At 37.8% G+C, this 21,150-nt stretch overlaps 1 protein-coding gene across 1 annotated transcript; it reads left to right on the forward strand.

The window, feature by feature from the left end:
* The first annotated feature begins 256 nt into the window (after window positions 1-256).
* On the forward strand, window positions 257-18,700 carry LOC137387798 (tafazzin-like). Its single transcript, XM_068074307.1, has 7 exons — window positions 257-400; window positions 6,410-6,568; window positions 7,746-7,955; window positions 8,306-8,344; window positions 12,919-13,034; window positions 14,091-14,168; window positions 18,347-18,700. Exons 1-7 carry the CDS (start codon window positions 280-282, stop codon window positions 18,461-18,463), a joined length of 840 nt encoding a protein of 279 aa, XP_067930408.1. The 5' UTR covers window positions 257-279; the 3' UTR covers window positions 18,464-18,700.
* The last annotated feature ends 2,450 nt before the right edge of the window (window positions 18,701-21,150 follow it).

Raw genomic sequence — 21,150 nt, forward strand, 5'->3', positions numbered from 1 at the left:
GAGCGACGGTTGAAAATTTACATCGGCAAAAAAGTGGCGAATAATAGCCTTCACCTTGACAGGTTTCCTTCGACAATGCCATTTTTCATTGACGTCCTGCTACTTCAGCTTATTTACTTTTTTTGCGAAGAGCTATAAGAGATGCATGTAGTTGATTTTCCATCGGTTATAGTACATGAACTAGAATTTTTTATAAGCCCACCCTCCCCGCCCGCAATACACGACGTATTTAAAATCTGTTTTTGTTTTGAAAAATACTTATGATTATCTATTTTTCGTATGAGTGATCCAGACTCATTCAGTTGGCCTTTTAATGGCGATGCATATCAAAGAAGAATATGGAAGTTTAACAGTATTGTAGTTCAAAGCGTTGTGTGGAGTGCTGCTAAACTATGGACTTGTAAGCTGTGTATTTTGTTATGTATATTTGTTAGAAGAGTCGTACTGTTACATCTTACATCTTCTTGATAGAACGTACTAGAGCTGGTTGCGGCAAGCGGCACGCCTCATATGTTGAGCAGTTGTTAACACTAGATAATATTGTAATTTATTGCCATATTAGCAATTAATTGTTTATTGTTGATGTGATGTACAGTTTTTAAATTCACGAACAGTCTTTGGTAAAAAGCTGTTGTGATAAACAGACGTTCTTGCATATATAGTAGGAGGATCGCCTCTTCCAGCAGCTCGTGTGACAGTCGTACTAACTCGGTCCTGCATTAATTCATCATAGGTGGTAATTAATGAGTTGTGATTCTGGTCAGAGGAGAGGAGTCGGATTAGCAGATTTTGTCTACTGACCTTCCGTCTTTCACATAGTGTTTGCATATTTAAAGTATCTAAAGCTTTGGTGATGCTATCTCTTTCTTTCAGTTTACATATAAAACGTAGTGCGTTGTTTTGCACCATTTCAAGTTCATGTTGTAGTAGCTTAGTAGAAGGGTCCCACACAGTGGAGGCATACTCAATATGTGGCCTGCAAAGACTAGTATATGCTAAGAGTTTGGCCTTTTCAGGAGCTTCATATAACACACGCTTAATCATGCCTAACTGCTGTCTTGCCCTTCTGGCTTTGGAGTCTATATGTTTGTCAAACTTCAGGTTAGATTGTAGGATAACACTTAGGTATTTGGTTTCTTCAACTATTTCTAATTGTTCAGTGTCTAGGAAGTATTTAGCGGAGGGAGAGCTATTTTTGTCATTAAAAACCATGACAGAGCACTTAGATACATTAAATAGCATTTTCCATTTGTTAGCCCATGATTCCAGGGCATTAATGTTTACCTGAAATCGTTGTTTACCAGCATGGCAGTTTACGGGTTGGTTTATCAAGGTGTCATCTGCAAATAAACTAATATTACAGTCAATTTGCTGGGGCAAGTCATTAATATAAACTAAAAACAGTGTGAGACCCAGCACTGATCCCTGCGAAACTCCAGATGTCACAGCTAGTTCATCGGATTTATGTCCATCAACTACCACCCTTTGTTTTCTGGCCATTAGGAAGTCATGTATCCACATAAAAATTTTATCATCTATGTCAGATATACTGGATAACTTGTTCACCAAGAGTTGGTGAGGTACTTTGTTGAAGGCCTTTGCAAAGTCTAATACTACGGCATGAGTGGTGTCTCCCTGGTCGGTGCTGCGTGCAATATCATAATAAGTACTACACAGCTGAGTTTCACAAGAAAGGCCTTGCCTAAAACCATGTTGTCTACTGTGCAGTACTTTATCAAGTTTATCATTGAAGTGATGTAGAATAATGTGCTCCATGAGCTTACAAGGGATGCTTGTCAGTGAAATTGGCCGGTAGCTGTTTATTTGGTTGTATGCCCCACGCTTATGGAGTGGTGCTACATGAGCTAATTTCCATTTGGTCGGTAACTTGGATGTTTTATATGATTTGTTATATATATATATGTGAGACATTTGGCAGTCATTATTGGATCAATTGTAAGGTCTTCCTTTCTCAGTCCATCTGGACCTGGTGATTTTCCATTTTTTAAGCTATATAATAATTTCAATACGCCCTCATAAGTAATGGAAATGTTATCGTTATCACATTGTGTACGTTGATTAATCGGGGTAAGTTGATCTTCAGTACAAAATTGTTTATGAAAGAAACTATTGAGCAGGTTTGCACATCTATGTAACTGGCTCTTCAGTAATCGTGTCATCATTGTCAATAAGCTTCATAGCTGGTTTGGTGGAGCTTTGCATCCATTTCAAGTGACGATAAAAAGGCTTACTATTTCCCGATTCTAGAGGTTTACATATTTTATTGTACAAGTAACTTCGTTTAATTTCTCGAAGTTTATGTTTACCAAGCCTCCGCTCTTCTTTGTAACGCTTGAGATAGAATGGGTTTGATGTTTTCTTAAACAGATTGTAAGTTTTTCTATGTTTGTTGACTAGTTTCCTAGCTTCTTTATTGAACCATAAAGGCTCTTCCTCATTTGCCTTGTGTATTATTTTGGCTGGGACTGTTTTATTGACCGCATTTATTAGTTGTTCAGTAAACAGCTCCCACATTTTTTCGACATTGTGCATTACACTTAGTTTAGCTTGTGTAGAAAACAGAAGTTCCTAAAAAAGGTCAATGTCTACTTTTTGATAGAGCTTTTTCGGTTGCATATGCACACGCTTATTCGATTGGCTAAGTTGTATGTCAGCAGTGATAATGTAGTGATCACTAATACCTGGAGTAATTATTTCCGCATTTATTTCTGATGGATTTGTAGTGCAGATAAGGTCTATAGTGTTTCCTAGGACATGAGTAGAGTCATTGATAATTTGTAACAAGTTATTTTCATCTTGGAAAGACTGAAACTGCTGATGTAGTAGCTTATATTGAGTATTTGGTTTAATAATACCTTGTTTCCAGTCAAACCCTGGAAAGTTCATGTCACCAACAATCAAAATATGGTCCTGTGGATATTTGTTAAATACATAATTAATTGAATCTATGAATGAGTTAATTGGTCTGCCTTGATGAGGTCTATAATAGCATCCAATAGATATACAGTCTTTTATTCTTACAAAGATAATTTCATCTTCAGTCTCAGGAAGTTTAATCAGCTTGGGTTGTAGTTGTTCATTTATAGCGATGAGAACACCGCCACCATTAATATCTTGATCTTTCCTATAGAAAATGAAATCTCTTCTATCGATAAGTGTTCTATTGTTAACTGTGCTGTCAATATGTGTTTCCGTTAAGCAAATTATATTATAGCCTAAAGTTAGTGATGCAATATCATGCGTTTTACCTTTGGCAGATCTGCAATTAGCTGAGAAAAGTTTTACACTACAGTGTGATTGTTGTCTACAGGTTTCAGTACTACCCATTCCCCCGTTGTTTTATCCTTTTGCTGGATATTCATACTACGAATGCGGTAACTACCTTCTTTGTTATCCTCTCTAAATCGTTTGACTTGTTGTTTTAGTTTGTATTCTTGGTCTCGGTATTCCTTGGTGTTGTCCACTTTGCAAAAGAATCCTTGACCTTTGAGTTGGTCATTAACCCTCTTGATGAACTCCCACTTTGACTTTTCATCATTAAATTTGACTTTTATTGGACGTGATTTGTGTTCAATTTTAGCCCCAAGTCTGAGTGTTTGTGTTGGATTCGTGGATTGAGTGAAGCAGTCCTTTTTTAAGAACTCTGTAACTTGATTAAAAGCAGATTTGTTGTTATCTTCTGGCAAACCATATAGAATGGCATTCAGTTTACGAGATTCAGCATCTGATATGTCCAGTGTTTTTTGCAGAATGGTCTGGGTATTAGTGTTGACATTCAGCGTTTTTTTTAATGTTATCAGAGTTGACTTTAAGAACTTCAGCATATGATTTTTCATGCTCTTCTAACTTGGTTGCCTAATGTTCTATCTTCTCCTTAAGGGATTGGATTGATAAGGTGATTTGGTCCAGTTTAGCTTCGGTTGATAATTTAGATCCTTGTTGGTTGGAATTTTGTATCACCAGTGATGGTAGGCAACCGACACAAAACCATTTCACACCTTTGTTCGCAGTATCACTTTTGGTGATAAGATTGGCTTCAGATTTATTTAGGTTTTGACACTGGCTGTGGTACCACATCTTGCAGCAGTCACAGCTTATCCAGATGAATTGGCTGACATTGCTTTCTTTTTTATTGCAAGACTTACAACATTCATCATCTTTTTTTGGAGGCATACCTGAATAGTAGGCCTATTATGGTAGTTAAGTGTTTTGGATAGTAAATTTCGGTAAGTTTGGGTAACAACTGCTCTGTTTTTATACTAAATTTCGTTCAGGAAATTTGAGGCACAAAATTAAGCCGCCATTCTCGCCGCAACCGGAAATCTCTCTGTTATGGGTGGATGTGGAGAAATTATGTTATGCATAACTAATCCGAATCTACACACAACATCAGTGTTGAACTTTTTGTGTCATTTTATTGTATATTGACTAGGTTCAGTTTGTGCACTTTTGCTTTGCATGTGGGAACTAATTAGTTTATTATTGGTTCAGGTACTAGTGAGGTGTTAAGCTATGGTAAGCAATACTGATATTCACTAGTAAAAAGTACTTTTTTATTCCATAAGTTCAACGATTAAAATACACAACTAACAAAATTCTAAACATTAATATTAATGACAAGATGCTAAAATAGCTAATAAAAGTTACACGCTTACTCGAACGGTCGTCCATGCTTGTTTGGTCAGTCTGGTACGACTGTGAGTCTTGGCAGTCAAACGAGAGCCGTGACAGTCCATAGGTGGAGAGTGTCCGCAGTTGAGATAGTGGTGTAGAAGAGGCTCGGCTGATGGAGGAGAATGAGGCTCCATAGGCAGGAGAGAGAGAGAGGCTCCTCAGCAGGCAGAGGGAGAGCGTCCAAGGAGGTCCTCAGGAAGAAAGAGAGATGGAGTTAGCGATGGGGATAGAGATGCTGAGTGTTGGAGCTGTTCTCTTTTATAGATGTCTGGCATGTGGGATGGTTAGCCTGTAGGAGTAGGTTGAGTGTTAAGGTTCAATGCTTTGTGTCATGCGTGTGAAGATATCTTGTTTGCGTAAGTCTTCAGCTGGTGCACGTGACGTTAACATGTAGGGTGGAGATCGTGACTTACTCCAGGTATCTAGGTCATGTTTGACAGGAGTGGTAAATTTGTATGTGACTCATTTGACTTGTCTTTAATCTTTCTCTGGTGGCATTTTGAGGATGGTGGTTGGTAGGTTTAATTGCTTCGACTTCCCTTCGGCATGTGCTTCATCTGGTGTTGACGCAGTTTCTATGATTGATTTCTTCCAATTCTGAAGTTCATAATTTTCTTTTGACATTTCCAATTATTGAATCTTTTGATGTCTTTTAGGCGTCTTGCTGCTTGTATGTAGGTATTATATGCTTACCCTGTGGTCTGGCTACATTCCCTGTATGTATCATGTTTTCGCAGCATTTTCATACAACAGTACTAGACACAATTATTTTGCATTCACACATGCATCAGTGTTGAATATGTTTTGTCACTAATAATACCATTATTTACCAGTCAGTAATACATTGTTAGTTATATTTAAATCTAACACTTCAAATATACAGACTGACAAAATTCCAAAACAATTTTACTGACAAAAGTTGAAAATAGCCAAAGAAAGGCACAATCTTATGTGAATAGTGGTACATGCTCTTTGCTCAGTTTTTCACAGCTATGTTAGCGTCTGTTGATCAAAAAATCCCAATTGTCAATTGGAAAGTGTTGCCTTAAATAGACATTTGATGTAGCTCATAGACATAGACATGCTCATGGTGTGTTCAATTATTTATACCATGACATATTTAACTTTCCAGCGTGAGTTCATTAAATAGGGCTCAGCTTGTGAATACATCTGACCAGTAGTTTCCTGTCAAAATTTCTGACAGATACCTTTTGAGTAAAGGTGTGGTCACCTTTAATCTCTTTCTTATAGTCTATGGTAGTTGGTATTGGAAGTGCAACAAATGAATCATATGCATCAAATTGCCGCTTCTTGATTGCACCGCTCTCTGCTGTTTAATTCTTGTTGCAGTGTTATAAAGTTTTATATTGAACCACAACCTTTTGCCAGGGGCTGTCAAATTTAGGCTTTTGTCCTATTTCGACGTAGTTTTGTTTGCACATCTTTTTTTATGCATATTTAAATGTATGTATGTATATATATATATATATATATATATAATACTTATTAGACTAGGCATTATTTAAAGAATTTTATGAGTTTATCTGAGTTCAAATTTTCTTAAATGACTTTCAACTTTATCGATGCTCGTTTTAACCTTGTCATTTGCAAAAGCATTCACCTTTGTTTTGAATAAGTATGGCTGCCATTTTTATCATAATTTCTTCATAGTGTTTTACACGGGAGCAAAGTTATCAGGTTATGTTGGTTGTAGCAAGGCCCTTAAATGGAAAGATATTGTATCATGCTGACAGACTAACATCATTGCTTGATGAGAGATGCGAGGAGAGGAAGAAGAAAGGGTATAATAAAAGACCCCTGATCACCATTAGCAACCATCGTTGCTGCGCTGATGATCCGCTAATCTGGGGAGGTACTTGTCTTGGATTCTCTTTGCGTACCCTAGAGAGGTACACGTGACAGAATATGACAATATTTGCTTATGAAATAGAGTATACAAAAAGCATTCGTGTAGTCCTAGGTGCATCCGTAAACGAATTTATCCTTTACATGCCTTTGGCAGCGATTTTTGACCGAAGCAGTACTTATTTAATCAAAGGCCTGTGCAATAAGCCACAACTATTTTTAGCATACCGCACATTGAACAAGCTTATCCTAGCCTACAAACTAAACTATTTATGAGGATATCTGGCTGTTGCTTTTAATGATGCATCATGATGCATCATAAAGCATGTACTTAACCAGCAACAGATTTTGCCCAACCCAGTTATCAAGTACCCTCATGTGCCCTCAGACACCCTCATGTGCCCTCAGGTACCTTAACATGTTCTGGTGTCCCGAATCAAGGCAAAACTGTCATAGTCCTACTGCAATTTTGAGGAACATGCAATTAGAATCCAAGTATCTTACATGTACCAAAATGTGTACAACTTTCTTGGAAGAAACTTACAGCACCCTAAGAAACAAACATTTGGATCGTCTTGAAATTAATAAGACATATGAAGTCTATCACCTCTCCCTACTCATTTATCGACATTTGACATAAAATTTCCACTAATTTTTGCCTCGACTTTAGAAGTAAGGCAATTTCTAATATGTTATAACCTAAATATTAAAAACGTTGCAATTGTTTACTTGAAAGTAATTAATTAAGTGTACAAAAGAAACACCAAAACTAATTTATTGCAAATCACAATTCTTTTTAAATTAATAGATTATATAATTTTTGCTCAAGAAGAAAGGTTGTACTTTCTACTTTTTACAGCTGCCGACATGAAACCTTTATTTTAAAGTTTTCATTGACTGAAGGTTCATTTTAAAGTTGACGAAGTTGATGTCAATAAAGGTATTTGCAGTTTTCATATTTGCAGACGTGCTTAGATTCTATGCATACTGCATGTAGTGACTCAGTATTGTTTTGTGTGTCATTGCTACTGGCTATACGCCAAGCTCAGTTCCGTATTTCTGTTCAAGGCTAAATAAGAATAAACATAATAGTTATTCCTGAAGAAGTGTGTTTTTTTGAGAATGGAATACCCTCTATCCATAGCAATATCAGGTCTTACTGGCATATGTTCGTTCCTTTTCAGTCCTGCTGCGATGGCGACACATCTTGTATGGTCAAATGCGCTGGATACCGGCAGCAGCTGAACTGACATTTACAAACCCCGCATACTCGTTTGTGTTTGGACACGGTCAGTGCGTCCCGGTGGTGAGGGGCCGTGGGGTATACCAGAAGGGCATTGATTTTTGTGTTGACAGACTGAATGAAGGACAGTGGGTTCATGTTTTCCCTGAAGGTAGGTACCCCAACACTTTCACTACGCTTTTGTTTGGTTTGCCTTTGATGCCCTAACGCTTGTAGCCAAGAGTCACTAGTCTGGCAGAAGTGAAATGAAATGATAGAATGCATTATGGCCATGTTACCCATTTTAAGCATGTTGCCCGTTTTAAGGGTAGCATTTGAATTAATTTAATGATGCAGATGTTTAAGATTAAGTTAAACTTAATTTTTAATTTGCTAATTTATTATCAGGCTGACCGTTGTATCAATAGTGGAGAGTTAGTTTGTCAAGATATTACTAACATTAGCCATACGCTCTATCACCTGGTCATTTGCATTCATTTGATGTACGTGTACACGCTTTAGGGAAGGTGAACATTGATGATACGAGGAGACTCAAGTGGGGTAAGTGAACTACGCATAAGTTCTGTTGGTCTGCTTTAGGATCATAAGTTGTTGACACCTGTTGTAAAGTTCATTGTATTAACTCTTGTTTTATGTTGACAAACATGCTTGCTAGTCATATGCCTGAATTTTTAGATAGAAATGTAAGCTCCTTAAACGTAACATTATGAGTAAACTGATTTATTCCTATCATTAGGTATTGTTAACTTTGACATACGATGTTAATCCATTCCTATACAGTGTACCCTCAGGATACGATTGTGATCCGTTCCAGAGTTGGCATCATATGGTGAAAAAATCGTATGTAGGAGTATAGAAACCGTATTAATTATATAATGCAAACATCCCCTGGTAAAAATCATCAAAATTTTATATATGTGCTGTACATATTAAAATTAGTAACAAAATAGTATGTTAAAAACTAACTGCCACGAACAGCTGTCATTGTTTGTTCATAGGTAAATCAGACACGCCAATTCCGATTTTGTGCTCGAAATAAAGATTGATCCACTAACTCAAAGTCATTTCTGTTTTTGAAGGGTTTTTTACAGCCATTCAATATCGGTGTCACAAACGACACAATAAGCCTCGCCCATGAATATCTGACATAGCCTAGCTTTTTGGCTACGGAAGTTGGGGGTGTTTAGTCCGATCTAGAATGGTTGAGACGGGTGTCTTAAAACCCATTATTCCTTAAATTCAGTTTTCAAAATAATCTCAGTCTTTTCTGAAAGGTAGATAAGCTATTTAACAGTAGCTTGTAGTTTGTTACAGGATGTTTAATAGGCTGAACAACGAGAAAAATGAGCTCAGAAAAGCGCGATAACAACGCTAACTTGTGATAAAATCGCACTTTTTTGAGCTCATTTCTCTCAGCGTTCAGCCTATAACAAGTTACACGCAATGTTAAATAGCTTATCTACTTTTCAGAAAAGGCTGAGATTATTTTGAAGGCTGAATTTAGAGAATAGTGGGTTTTAAGACATTCGTCTCTATAATTCTAGATCGGACTGAACACCCCCAACATTCATCCCTAAAAAGCTGAGCTACATCACATATTTATGGGCATGGCTTGGGTCGATTGTGTCATTTGCCACACCGACACTGAATCGCTGTAAAAAAGCCTTCAAAAACAAAAATGACTTTGAAAGTTAGTCGACCAGTTATTTTGGGTACAAAAAAGCTAAATTTTTGTTTGTATTTTTAACTATTTTACTGAATTCTAAATTTTTTATCACTTATCAGTTTCTGTCTTCGCTTTTACTAAAACCTTTAGCTTGGACCTGTTTAAAACTTTTTTCCACTTTACTCGACTACAAGCCTTACTCGACTACAAGCCTTACTCGACTACAAGCCTTACTCGACTACAAGCCTTACTCAACTACAAGACTTACTCGACTACAAGACTTACTCGACTACAAGCCTTACTCGACTACAAGACTTACTCGACTACAAGCCTTACTCGACTACAAGACTTACTCGACTACAAGCCTTACTCGACTGCAAGCCTTACTCGAGTACAAGACTTACTCGACTACAAGCTTTACTCGACTACAAGCCTTACTCGACTACAAGCCTTACTCGACTACAAGCCTTACTCGACTACAAGCCTTACTCGACTACAAGCCTTACTCGACTACAAGCCTTACTCGACTACAAGCCTTACTCGACTACAAGACTTACTCGACTACAAGCCTTACTCGACTACAAGCCTTACTCGACTACAAGCCTTACTCGACTACAAGCCTTACTCGACTACAAGCCTTACTCGACTACAAGCCTTACTCGACTACAAGACTTACTCGACTACAAGCCTTACTCGACTACAAGACTTACTCGACTACAAGACTTACTCGACTACAAGACTTACTCGACTACAAGCCTTACTCGACTACAAGCCTTACTCGACTACAAGCCTTACTCGACTACAAGCCTTACTCGACTACAAGCCTTACTCGACTACAAGCCTTACTCGACTACAAGCCTTACTCGACTACAAGCCTTACTCGACTACAAGCCTTACTCGACTACAAGCCTTACTCGACTACAAGACTTACTCGACTACAAGCCTTACTCGACTACAAGCCTTACTCGACTACAAGACTTACTCGACTACAAGCCTTACTCGACTACAAGCCTTACTCGACTACAAGCCTTACTCGACTACAAGCCTTACTCGACTACAAGCCTTACTCGACTACAAGACTTACTCGACTACAAGACTTACTCGACTACAAGCCTTACTCGACTACAAGCCTTACTCGACTACAAGCCTTACTCGACTACAAGCCTTACTCGACTACAAGCCTTACTCGACTACAAGCCTTACTCGACTACAAGACTTACTCGACTACAAGCCTTACTCGACTACAAGACTTACTCGACTACAAGACTTACTCGACTACAAGACTTACTCGACTACAAGCCTTACTCGACTACAAGCCTTACTCGACTACAAGCCTTACTCGACTACAAGCCTTACTCGACTACAAGCCTTACTCGACTACAAGACTTACTCGACTACAAGCCTTACTCGACTACAAGCCTTACTCGACTACAAGCCTTACTCGACTACAAGACTTACTCGACTACAAGCCTTACTCGACTACAAGACTTACTCGACTACAAGACTTACTCGACTACAAGACTTACTCGACTACAAGCCTTACTCGACTACAAGCCTTACTCGACTACAAGCCTTACTCGACTACAAGCCTTACTCGACTACAAGCCTTACTCGGCTACAAGACTTACTCGACTACAAGACTTACTCGACTACAAGCCTTACTCGACTACAAGCCTTACTCGACTACAAGACTTACTCGACTACAAGCCTTACTCGACTACAAGCCCGAACGATGCTGTTTTCGTATTAAAGCGGACTTTTGTTAGCATATTAAAATAAATTGTCTTACCTTGGGAACCTTCTGTACGATGGGATCGCAACGCCACCTTTGCTACTGGTTTAGAAAGGAAAATGTTACCCTTTTACACACGAGAATTGCTAAACTGAGAGAAATCGGTCATTGTGTCTTTTTCAGGCGTTGTGAAAATATTTTCGGTGAACAGCAATTGGTGCCTTTTTTATTTTGACATACGTAATAAGCACACTGACTGCCAAATTTGAACTCGGGCAAAAATTTTGTTGAATTTGTATAGCGAAATAAGATTCGTATGGCCAAATAAGATTCATATGGCGAAATAAGATTCATATGGCGAAATAAGATTCATATGACGAAATAGGATTCTCATGGTGAAATAAGATTGGTATGGTGAGAGGAAAAAAAGTCATCATGTTCCATTTCGTAAGGTGAAAAAAATGTATACTAGGGTAATCATGTCCTGATTGTGCACAGTACTTGCCTCGTAAAAAAAACTGTCCTCACAAGGCTACATTGTATTTTGTCTAATTCGTTTATGACAACTTAAAATAAGTACTCCAGATAACTATATATAGCGGTGAAATGAATGTATTATGTGAAACTATGTGAAATATTATATGTAAAACCTGAATTACACGTAAGAAACTGCATAAATAAACTAGTAATCAATGAAGAGGTTACTTTGTCAACTCACCTTCACAGGAAATGGATGGAACATTTAAAGGTGGAGATACGCAGCTAGTCTACCTTAGACCATGTGAACTTTATATCAATACAACTTAATTAGTTTTTGCTTTTGTGTTGGATATTTTATTGTTGATTATCAGTTTATTATCGATATAATCATCGACCTTGACTTGACCTTGACTACTTCCAGTCTTCCATGTTCTCATTCTCTTCCTCATGATAACTAATCGACAGCTTCAAAATTTTTGTAAAAAATGGATCCAAAGATGTTTGCTCGTGTTTTCCGATTATTTATCATTTTAATTCGAGAAAAACATCTTTACTCACAACTACCATTAGCACTAGTCCGCTTGGGTTCCATGATTTCAAGACTAAAATTGGGAGGTATGACCGACAGTGAGATATTACTTGAGCATTGTAGAACAAAGGACTGCCGTGGAGAGTTAAGTAAAAGACACATACATTGCAAGTATAAAAGTGCAATATTTTGAAAAACTTTTGACATATTTCGCCCGAACATATTACATATATCAAGGCTAATATGCGTTCAAGCTCTAAGTTGTATTTGGAAATTTTCTAATGAGGTGAGTAAGTCAAGGTTGGTCTCTATCTCCTTCTGCTGGTAGGCCAGAAGATGCTGAAAGTATTTGACTTTCAAAGATGTCAATGTTTAATCATTTACTAATGTTAATATTATATTCTCTACAAGCACCTGCTCACATTTATAGTTCAAAGTATAAAACTGCACCTTTTTCCTGATAAATATTATCACTGAGGATTCCTTCTATATTCCACTGAGACAGTCTATGGTCTATCTTCTCTCTTTCTCTTACTTTTATTATTGCTGGTGTATGCCCTTTTCCACTCTCAGATTGTTGACTTTACCTCCTTTCTCACCCACAATATCTCTCATCTATCCCAAATTGTGTCAAAACATGATATTGACCATATCTGTGCACCTTTAGCCTGAGCTAAATATTATGTGTGTGTCAACCTGTTTCACAGGCATTGGGAGGATGATAGCGGATTGCGAGGTAGTACCAGACGTCATACCAATATGGTTCACAGGTATGGACAGAATACTGCCTAACAAATCTCCATATAGACCACGCATTGGGCAGGTAGGTATTATGACAGTGATAGCATGTGTATCTCTTTTAAGACTGTGATAGTCTATTTATCGCTATATTATAGTCTATAATATAGACGAATAACCTATGTATCTCTATTATGGACTGTGATAGCCTGTGTATCTCTATTATAAACTGTGCTAGCCTGTGTATCTCTATTATAGACTGTGATAGCCTTTGTATCTCTATTATAAACTGTGGTGCTAGCCTGTGTATCTCTATTATAGACTGTGATAGCCGGTGTATCTCTATTATAGACTGTGGTGCTAGCCTGTGTATCTCTATTATAGACTGTGATAGCCTGTGTATCTCTATTATATACTGTGCTAGCCTGTGTATCTATATTATAGACTGTGATAGCCTGTGTATCTTTATTATAAACTGTGCTAGCCTGTGTATCTCTATTATAGACTGTGATCTCTGTGTATTTCTATTATAGCCTGTGATAGCCTGTGTATCTCTATTATAGACTGTGATAGCCTGTGTATCTTTATTATAAACTGTGCTAGCCTGTGTATTTCTATTATAGACTGTGATCTCTGTGTATTTCTATTATAGCTTGTGATAGCCTGTGTATCTCTATTATAGACTGTGATAGCCTGTGTATCTCTATTATAAACTGTGGTGCTAGCCTGTGTATCTCTATTATAGACTGTGATAGCCTTTGTATCTCTATTATAAACTGTGGTGCTAGCCTGTGTATCTCTATTATAGACTGTGATAGCCTGTGTATCTCTATTATAGACTGTGATCTCTGTGTATTTCTATTATAGCCTGTGATAGCCTGTGTATCTCTATTAGAGACTGTGGTGCTAGCCTGTGTATCTCTATTATAGACTGTGATCTCTGTGTATTTCTATTATAGCCTGTGATAGCCTGTGTATCTCTATTAGAGACTGTGGTGCTAGCCTGTGTATCTCTATTATAGCCTGTGATAGCCTGTGTATCTCTATTATAGACCATGATCTCTGTGTATCTCTATTATAGTCTGTGATAGCCTGTGTATCTCTATTATAGCCTGTGATAGCTTGTGTATCTCTATTATAGACTGTGATAGCCTTTGTCGGTGAACCCATCAAAATGGAACAGCTTGTGGTAGAGTGGAAGAAGGAAACCAGTGATTCTGTATGTATTTACGCTTGTCAGAAAATATTTCACAGCCTAATATTGGTAGAGGTTATGACATCACCAAGTGCTAGAGTTGTCATTCTTTTTTCCATGCATTCAGTTAGTAGTGCAGGAGTTGTACTACAGATAACATCACTGTCTGAATCACTCACAATGTTTACAGCTAGGTGAAGCACATGCAAAGCTTTCTTTTTCATTGACTAGCAAAATGTCCGGCGCTGCACGGGTGTTAAAAAATGGCTTATAAACACCAGCAGGTAATGTAGTTGCCTGGCACATTGCCAATAGTTAATTTGAGCAAAACAGCATCCATATTGCTAAGCTTACTAATAAGAGCCATAAAAGCAAGCTTTAGTGACGTTGCGTCGTAACATAATGCAATAGCTGTGCGTGTTTTAAGCTAGATAACCACTCATATTGTTGAAAGAGTTTAATGCATCTCGCGTAGCTCAATTGGTTAGCCTGCTGCCTGGTAAAAGGGAGGTTCCGAGATCAATTCTTCTGCGATGTGGATTCTTTATTCCAAGATTATAATAGCTATAGCCGGACGTAACAATAGACCTACACACAAACTTTGAGATTTACGTATATATAGGGGAGAAGTGGGTAATGTGGACAGTTTTTCTTTTCGTTACAGTTACCACTATTCTATTCACTTTAGAATACTCTAAATTATATCTTTAGTTTGCAGAGTTTGTTGGTTCACTTTTCTTAATTGCATGTTCTGTAATACAAACAATAGTTGTTCCAGAATCTACCATATCGTAAACCACATTATTGTTCACATTATCCACCATCAGTGGGTAATGTGGACAGGTGCACTGGGTAGTGTGAAAATGTCATTTTTTGTCATTAAAAGTAAAAATTTCTCAGATATTTAAATAACTACAAGTAATATATGCATTTGGTTATATTCAATTTAACGTAAACTGTACAGAAATGATTCAAATCTGACAATATAAGATAATAATTCTACTAAGTCATGGTAATAAATCAGATTGTCTTTTAGTGTTGTTGGTATAACAAATTATGTCTATCTTAAATTGAATGCTGATTGCTTAAAACTAAATATGAGTCCACTTCTGGTTCTTTCTGTATTTCCCTGTGACAGCGGTTTAGGTAAGACTAATTCGAGCTGGCTGCGGCTCACATACAGTGAAACACGGATAACTCAAACTTCAAAGGACCGAGCAAAAGTGTTTGAGTTATTAGAGCGTTCAAGTTATCAGAACAGTCATAAGTGCACGTATTTATCAGTAGATACATGTACATATACAAACTATATATAAATCAAAAGCATAGATTGCTTGTTGCAAGTTAAAGGGTCTCTCGTGTGAAGTTTTAAATATTTTTAATCAGAAAGTATAGATATTTTTCTATCACTTGAGATTTGTTTGTTGCCTTAGGTGATGTGACTGCCAGGACGTTCTCAGATTAAAATTGACAAAACTTGATCGCGGTTAAAACGCTCAGAAAAAATACATACGTATTTTTCTACCGAGCGTTTTAACCAAGATCAATTTTGCAGTAAGTCAGTTATTACAAAACTGCTTTACTGTTAAAAACCCATTATCAATTTTGCCGATATTACTTTAAAGTTATCCAAATTTTACCTCGCTTTTCTTGCTTTCGGAGGGTTTATCGCTAAGCGGATGTTTGGTAAAATTTGATTTTTGCAAACCTTTAGAAAAGTCGTTAATGAAAATATTTGCCGATGTTGGTAATAACGAGGCCTAAGAACTACTAAAAGTCGATGTTTATCTCTATGGCTTGGAATAAAATGATATTCTAAAGCGATAGTAACAACCGTCTCGGTAGCCGTTTAGCAAAAAACTGTTTGAGTTAACGGAGTTTCGGTCGAGTTATCTAAAGCCATTTATCATTGCGTGGGAACGGACCAAGCAAATCCATTTGAGCTAACCATGTGTTCGATATATCTGAGGGCGATTTATCCGAGTTTCACTGTATTTACAATCTGGTAGGTCTGGCTCTAAAAAATTACTACTACTGTGCCTGTAAAAATCTACTTGCAACTCTTCAGAGGCAATAGTTTTAATCAAATTAAGGCAATTAATTTAACATTCATTTTTCTAATTACAACAATTAAAAAACCTCGTGTCTCACAATCAATTATAGATGGTACAAAACCACATTCACTTTTGCATTCATAGTTATTGGCAAATAATTGTTGGACTGAGAAATTTACATTTACGTATATTAGTAAATTTACTAGTAAGCCTTGTAGTAGTAGTAACAATTTAGACTTAACATTGAAACTAGCAAATTAAGCAGTTTATATCATATGCCTTGCAGCACAGGGTAATTTGGGCATGGCATAAGGGTAATGTGGACATGGTCCACATTACCCCATCTTATATATTATTACAAATTTTGATAAACCTCAGTCATAGTCAAGAGTTGCCTTATGGCAATCAATAGAGATAAACAGCACAATACGCTTTGTTTGTGTTCATACTGCCCCAAAAGTTCCAACAACATTCACACTAGGTAACCCAGGTAGTGAAATTTAATTAAAAATTACTATTTGTATGATGAATATTAAGATGCTTACAGATCGATGTATGATGGAGAGAGACTTCCAAATTAGCATGTGGCTTCTTCTAACAGGAAAAGGAAAGGTTTTATAATATGAAACAAGTGAAATTGGTTATAAACTTTAGCTAAAAATTTAACTATCCACATTACCCAGCTGTCCACATTACCCACTTCTCCCCTATAGATAAGTGTGTGTTTCACTCTTGGTCACATTACTGGTCTCATTGGCTAAGGTTATTCACACTAACCACAATAGGCTAATTATATAGTCTTCAGGTTCGTCAGACTAGCTAAGTAGTGCATAACTTCAGAGTTGTTTCTTTTACTTCTTTCCCTTTTTTCTTCTCTAGTTGGTCAACCCCCCCCCTCTCTCATAACCTTTTTCTCAATCACAATACTCTGAGGCTAACCGTTCATCATTCTTGTTATTCTTTCCTCACCCTCAACATACCTGACTACTGATCATCTCTTTCCTCACCCTCAACATACCTGACTACTGATCATCTCTTTCCTCACCCTCAACATACCTGACTACTGATCATCTCTTTCCTCACCCTCAACATACCTGACTACTGATCATCTCTTTCCTCACCCTCAACATACCTGACTACTGATCATCTCTTTCCACACGCTCGAGGGCTGTCAAGCCATAGAGGAAATAATGTTCAGCGCCATCTTTATTTATGCGCGTTCGACGTCATCTTTATTTCATGCGCTTGTAGTATCTGCCACCAAGATGATGTACGTGTGTTTGAATTCTTTCTATATTACGTTCAAATACAATGCAGATACGCGCAATCAACTAGAGGGAAAATAATGACACTCTCGGCTTATCAATTTTCTGCTATCATTATGTTGAGAATATCAGATGCTTTTTATCCTCTTCTGGCACCTCGATAGTAAGTACACCCTTCCACCTCGATAGTAAGTACACCCTTCCACCTCGATAGTAAGTACACCCTTCCACCTCGATAGTAAGTACACCCTTCCACAGATCATTCTGCTTCTCGGTGACTAAATTTGTTTAACTAAAATTTGTGCCCTACGGTTCGCCACCACTACGGTTCGCCACCACTACGGTTCGCCACCACTACGGTTCGTCACCACTACGGTTCGCCACCTACGGTACCTACGGTACAACTTGCACTGACTTTCTCTGAAATGAATTTTTTTCAGATGGAATCAGTTCTTTTGTAATTAATTTGTTAAGATGAAACACATATTGAGCAAACAACTCCAATTTTTAATTTAGCAAGTAAACCGTTAATAGAGTTGTTAGCATAGGTAACCTGTGAGTAGGTATATTGTCACTACAGTTATATATATATTATCTTTAGAGACACTAGATTCATAAATAATTATAGAGAAAGAGCACTCAATACACTAAGTCTAGAATGAATTATACTATAAAGTAAAATACTAGAATATTAAGTACTCGGCTGTTAGTTAATTGCTGCAAATTTATTTCAAATGGATATGGATCCGCTCTCATAAGGTGATAGCTTCAAAAAGATTCTATAAATGTATATAGATTCTAGATACAAATATTTGAGTGTCAAGTATTTCTGGTGAGTTTTCCAGGCGTTGCGTTCCTTGAAGGTCTCATCTTTATTGTGCAGGTACACCTGAGAAAGAAAATCACTGACTACCTGGAGGTGGAGTTTTGGCAGCTCAAAGAGAGGGCGACTTCCCACCAACAGAAGTTACTAGGAATCTCACGAAACACAGGAGGCTGATGAAATCTGTCAGATTCATCTGATAATCTCTGTAGAGTACTACTCCGTGCATTTAGAGGGGTTAAACGAGACTCCTTTTCTAATCCTCTCTGTATCTGTTGTATCTGGTGCTTTTATGAGTGTTTTCTCATAAACATGTTCTTCCTTAGTCAATTCTGATTGGAATCAGTGCGACTATACGCTGCACACAGTCTGTATCTCACATCTGATGTGACATTAAAAACTGGTGCTCCTTGAGTCATTATTTTGTGTATTCATATAAATTGTCATGTATTGGTCAGGCGTATTCATCTATGAATATATCATATAATTCACCCTAGCCATATCACATAAATCACCCTGGTCGTATCACACAAATCACTCTAGTCATATCACACAAATCCCTCCAGTCATATCACACAAATGGCTTCTTGTCTCAAGTGCAGCTCGTTTGTTAGGCAAATTGGTAATACTGATATTATGGCGGTAGCTTGTGTTTATGTCATGCCCTAATCAATGGCAGGCTCTGATTGGAGGGATGTTCAGACTGACTTCACAGACATGTATGAAATGAATGTTCTTCCCCACAACTAGTTTCCCTGTAATGTCATGGCTCTAAACATCTGAACAGATTATAAAACAGAAAATGCTTGAGTGTTCTATTGCAATCAGAAGAACATTCTGCTCAGCTCCCTGTGACAATAACTTTAGTTGAGTTGATTCTCGTTTCATTCTTTAAGAATAGAATTCAGCTACCACTATGTATGTATGATGGTGACTGGTGTTGTGAGGCCTCACAAACAATGAAGCATCTCTTGCGCAACCATATTGGGACCATTTTATGATTGATAACTTACCCACTAAGTAGTACCAGCTGGGCTACGTAAATGTGTCCCTTCTCTGACATCTCAAGTCTGCTGCTACGATTATAACAACATTTCAGAATAGCTAGATGTTATTGAGTATCTCTCTTACTCCCTATTGAGTATCTAGCTAGAATCCTAGATACTCAATAGAGAGTAAGAAGGGGTTTTATAAAATTATTTGATATCTCTCAATTGTTAACACTTTTGAATTTTGGGGTCTCTCATCACTGCATCAATGAATGTAGTCTCAGCAATATGGAGGCAAAACAAAAAGGCTTGCTCATATATGTAGTTAGTGCTAGCGAGGAATAGAAATCAGAAATGCATGCAAGTGGAATGTAGCATCAGCTTCCTTTATAAGACTGCGAAAAAAATTCAAATGTGATTTTGTAGCAAATCAAAGACTGGCTCGCGAGTATTTGGCAAGTTTTACTGAGGTGAGGACTGGTTTTACTGGGGTGAGGACTGGTTTACTGAGGTGAAGACTGGTTTTACTGAGGTGAGGACTGGTTTTACTGAGGTAAGAACTGGTTTACTGAGGTGAAGACTGGTTTTACTGAGGTGAGGACTGGTTTACTGAGGTGAGGACTGGTTTACTGAGGTGAGAACTGATTTACTGAGGTGAGAACTGGTTTACTGAGGTGAAGACTGGTTTACTGAGGTGAGGACTGGTTTACTGAGGTGAGGACTGGTTTACTGAGGTGAAGACTGGTTTACTGAGGTGAGAACTGGTTTACCGAGGTGAAGACTGATTTGCTGAGGTGAAGACTGGTTTACTGAGGTGAGAACTGGTTTTACTGAGGTGAGAACTGGTTTACTGAGGTGAGAACTGGTTTACCGAGGTGAAGACTGATTTGCTGAGGTGAAGACTGGTTTACTGAGGTGAGAACTGGTTTACCGAGGTGAAGACTGATTTGCTGAGGTGAAGACTGGTTTACTGAGGTGAGAACTGGTTTTACTGAGGTGAGAACTGGTTTTACTGAGGTGAGAACTGGTTTACTGAGGTGAGAACTGGTTTACTGAGGTGAAGACTGGTTTACTGAGGTGAAGACTGGTTTTACTGAGGTGAGGACTGGTTTACTGAGGTGAAGACTGGTTTTACTGAGATGAGAACTGGTTTACCGAGGTGAAGACTGATTTGCTGAGGTGAAGACTGGTTTACTGAGGTGAGAACTGGTTTACTGAGGTGAGAACTGGTTTACTGAGGTGAAGACTGGTTTACTGAGGTGAGGACTGGTTTACTGAGGTGAGGACTGGTTTACTGAGGTGAGAACTGGTTTACTGAGGTGAGGACTGTTTTTACTGAAGTGAGAACTGGTTTACTGAGGTGAGAACTGGTTTACTGAGGTGAGGACTGGTTTCACGAAAATTTCCTATAGTTTTGACAGTTGCCTAATCTGACTTACCCTGCATGTTCACTAGCTAATAGTTAATAATGTGTGATATCAGATCTTTCAAAACAACCTTGACAATTGGCTGATCAGAGACCAAGCTGGGAGTCAAACTTTAAATTGTTTGTTCAATTTAAAGTTTAAATTTAGAAATACAAATATAGCATCCTGAATTAGCCTTGGGGTTTGAGGTATTTGAATTAGCCTTGTTAAGTCATAAAAGCTGTTGCAATCTTTACTATAATAAGGTCAGTGTCAGTCTGTCGGAAGCCTCACTATGAGCGTTAGGGAAAAAATGTGCCTCAAACGGGAATTAAACTCAAGTATCCTGTTTTTCAAACAGGCGTGCTAATCACTGCACCACAATGCCGAATTTTTGTGATTAATTATAAATATACTTATTACACATGAATGTCTCTGATGTCACACAGGGCTGCCAGCATACTAGTAG

Source organism: Watersipora subatra, chromosome 2, assembly GCF_963576615.1.
Source record: "Watersipora subatra chromosome 2, tzWatSuba1.1, whole genome shotgun sequence".
In the NCBI taxonomy this organism is placed as follows: Eukaryota; Metazoa; Bryozoa; class Gymnolaemata; order Cheilostomatida; family Watersiporidae; genus Watersipora; species Watersipora subatra.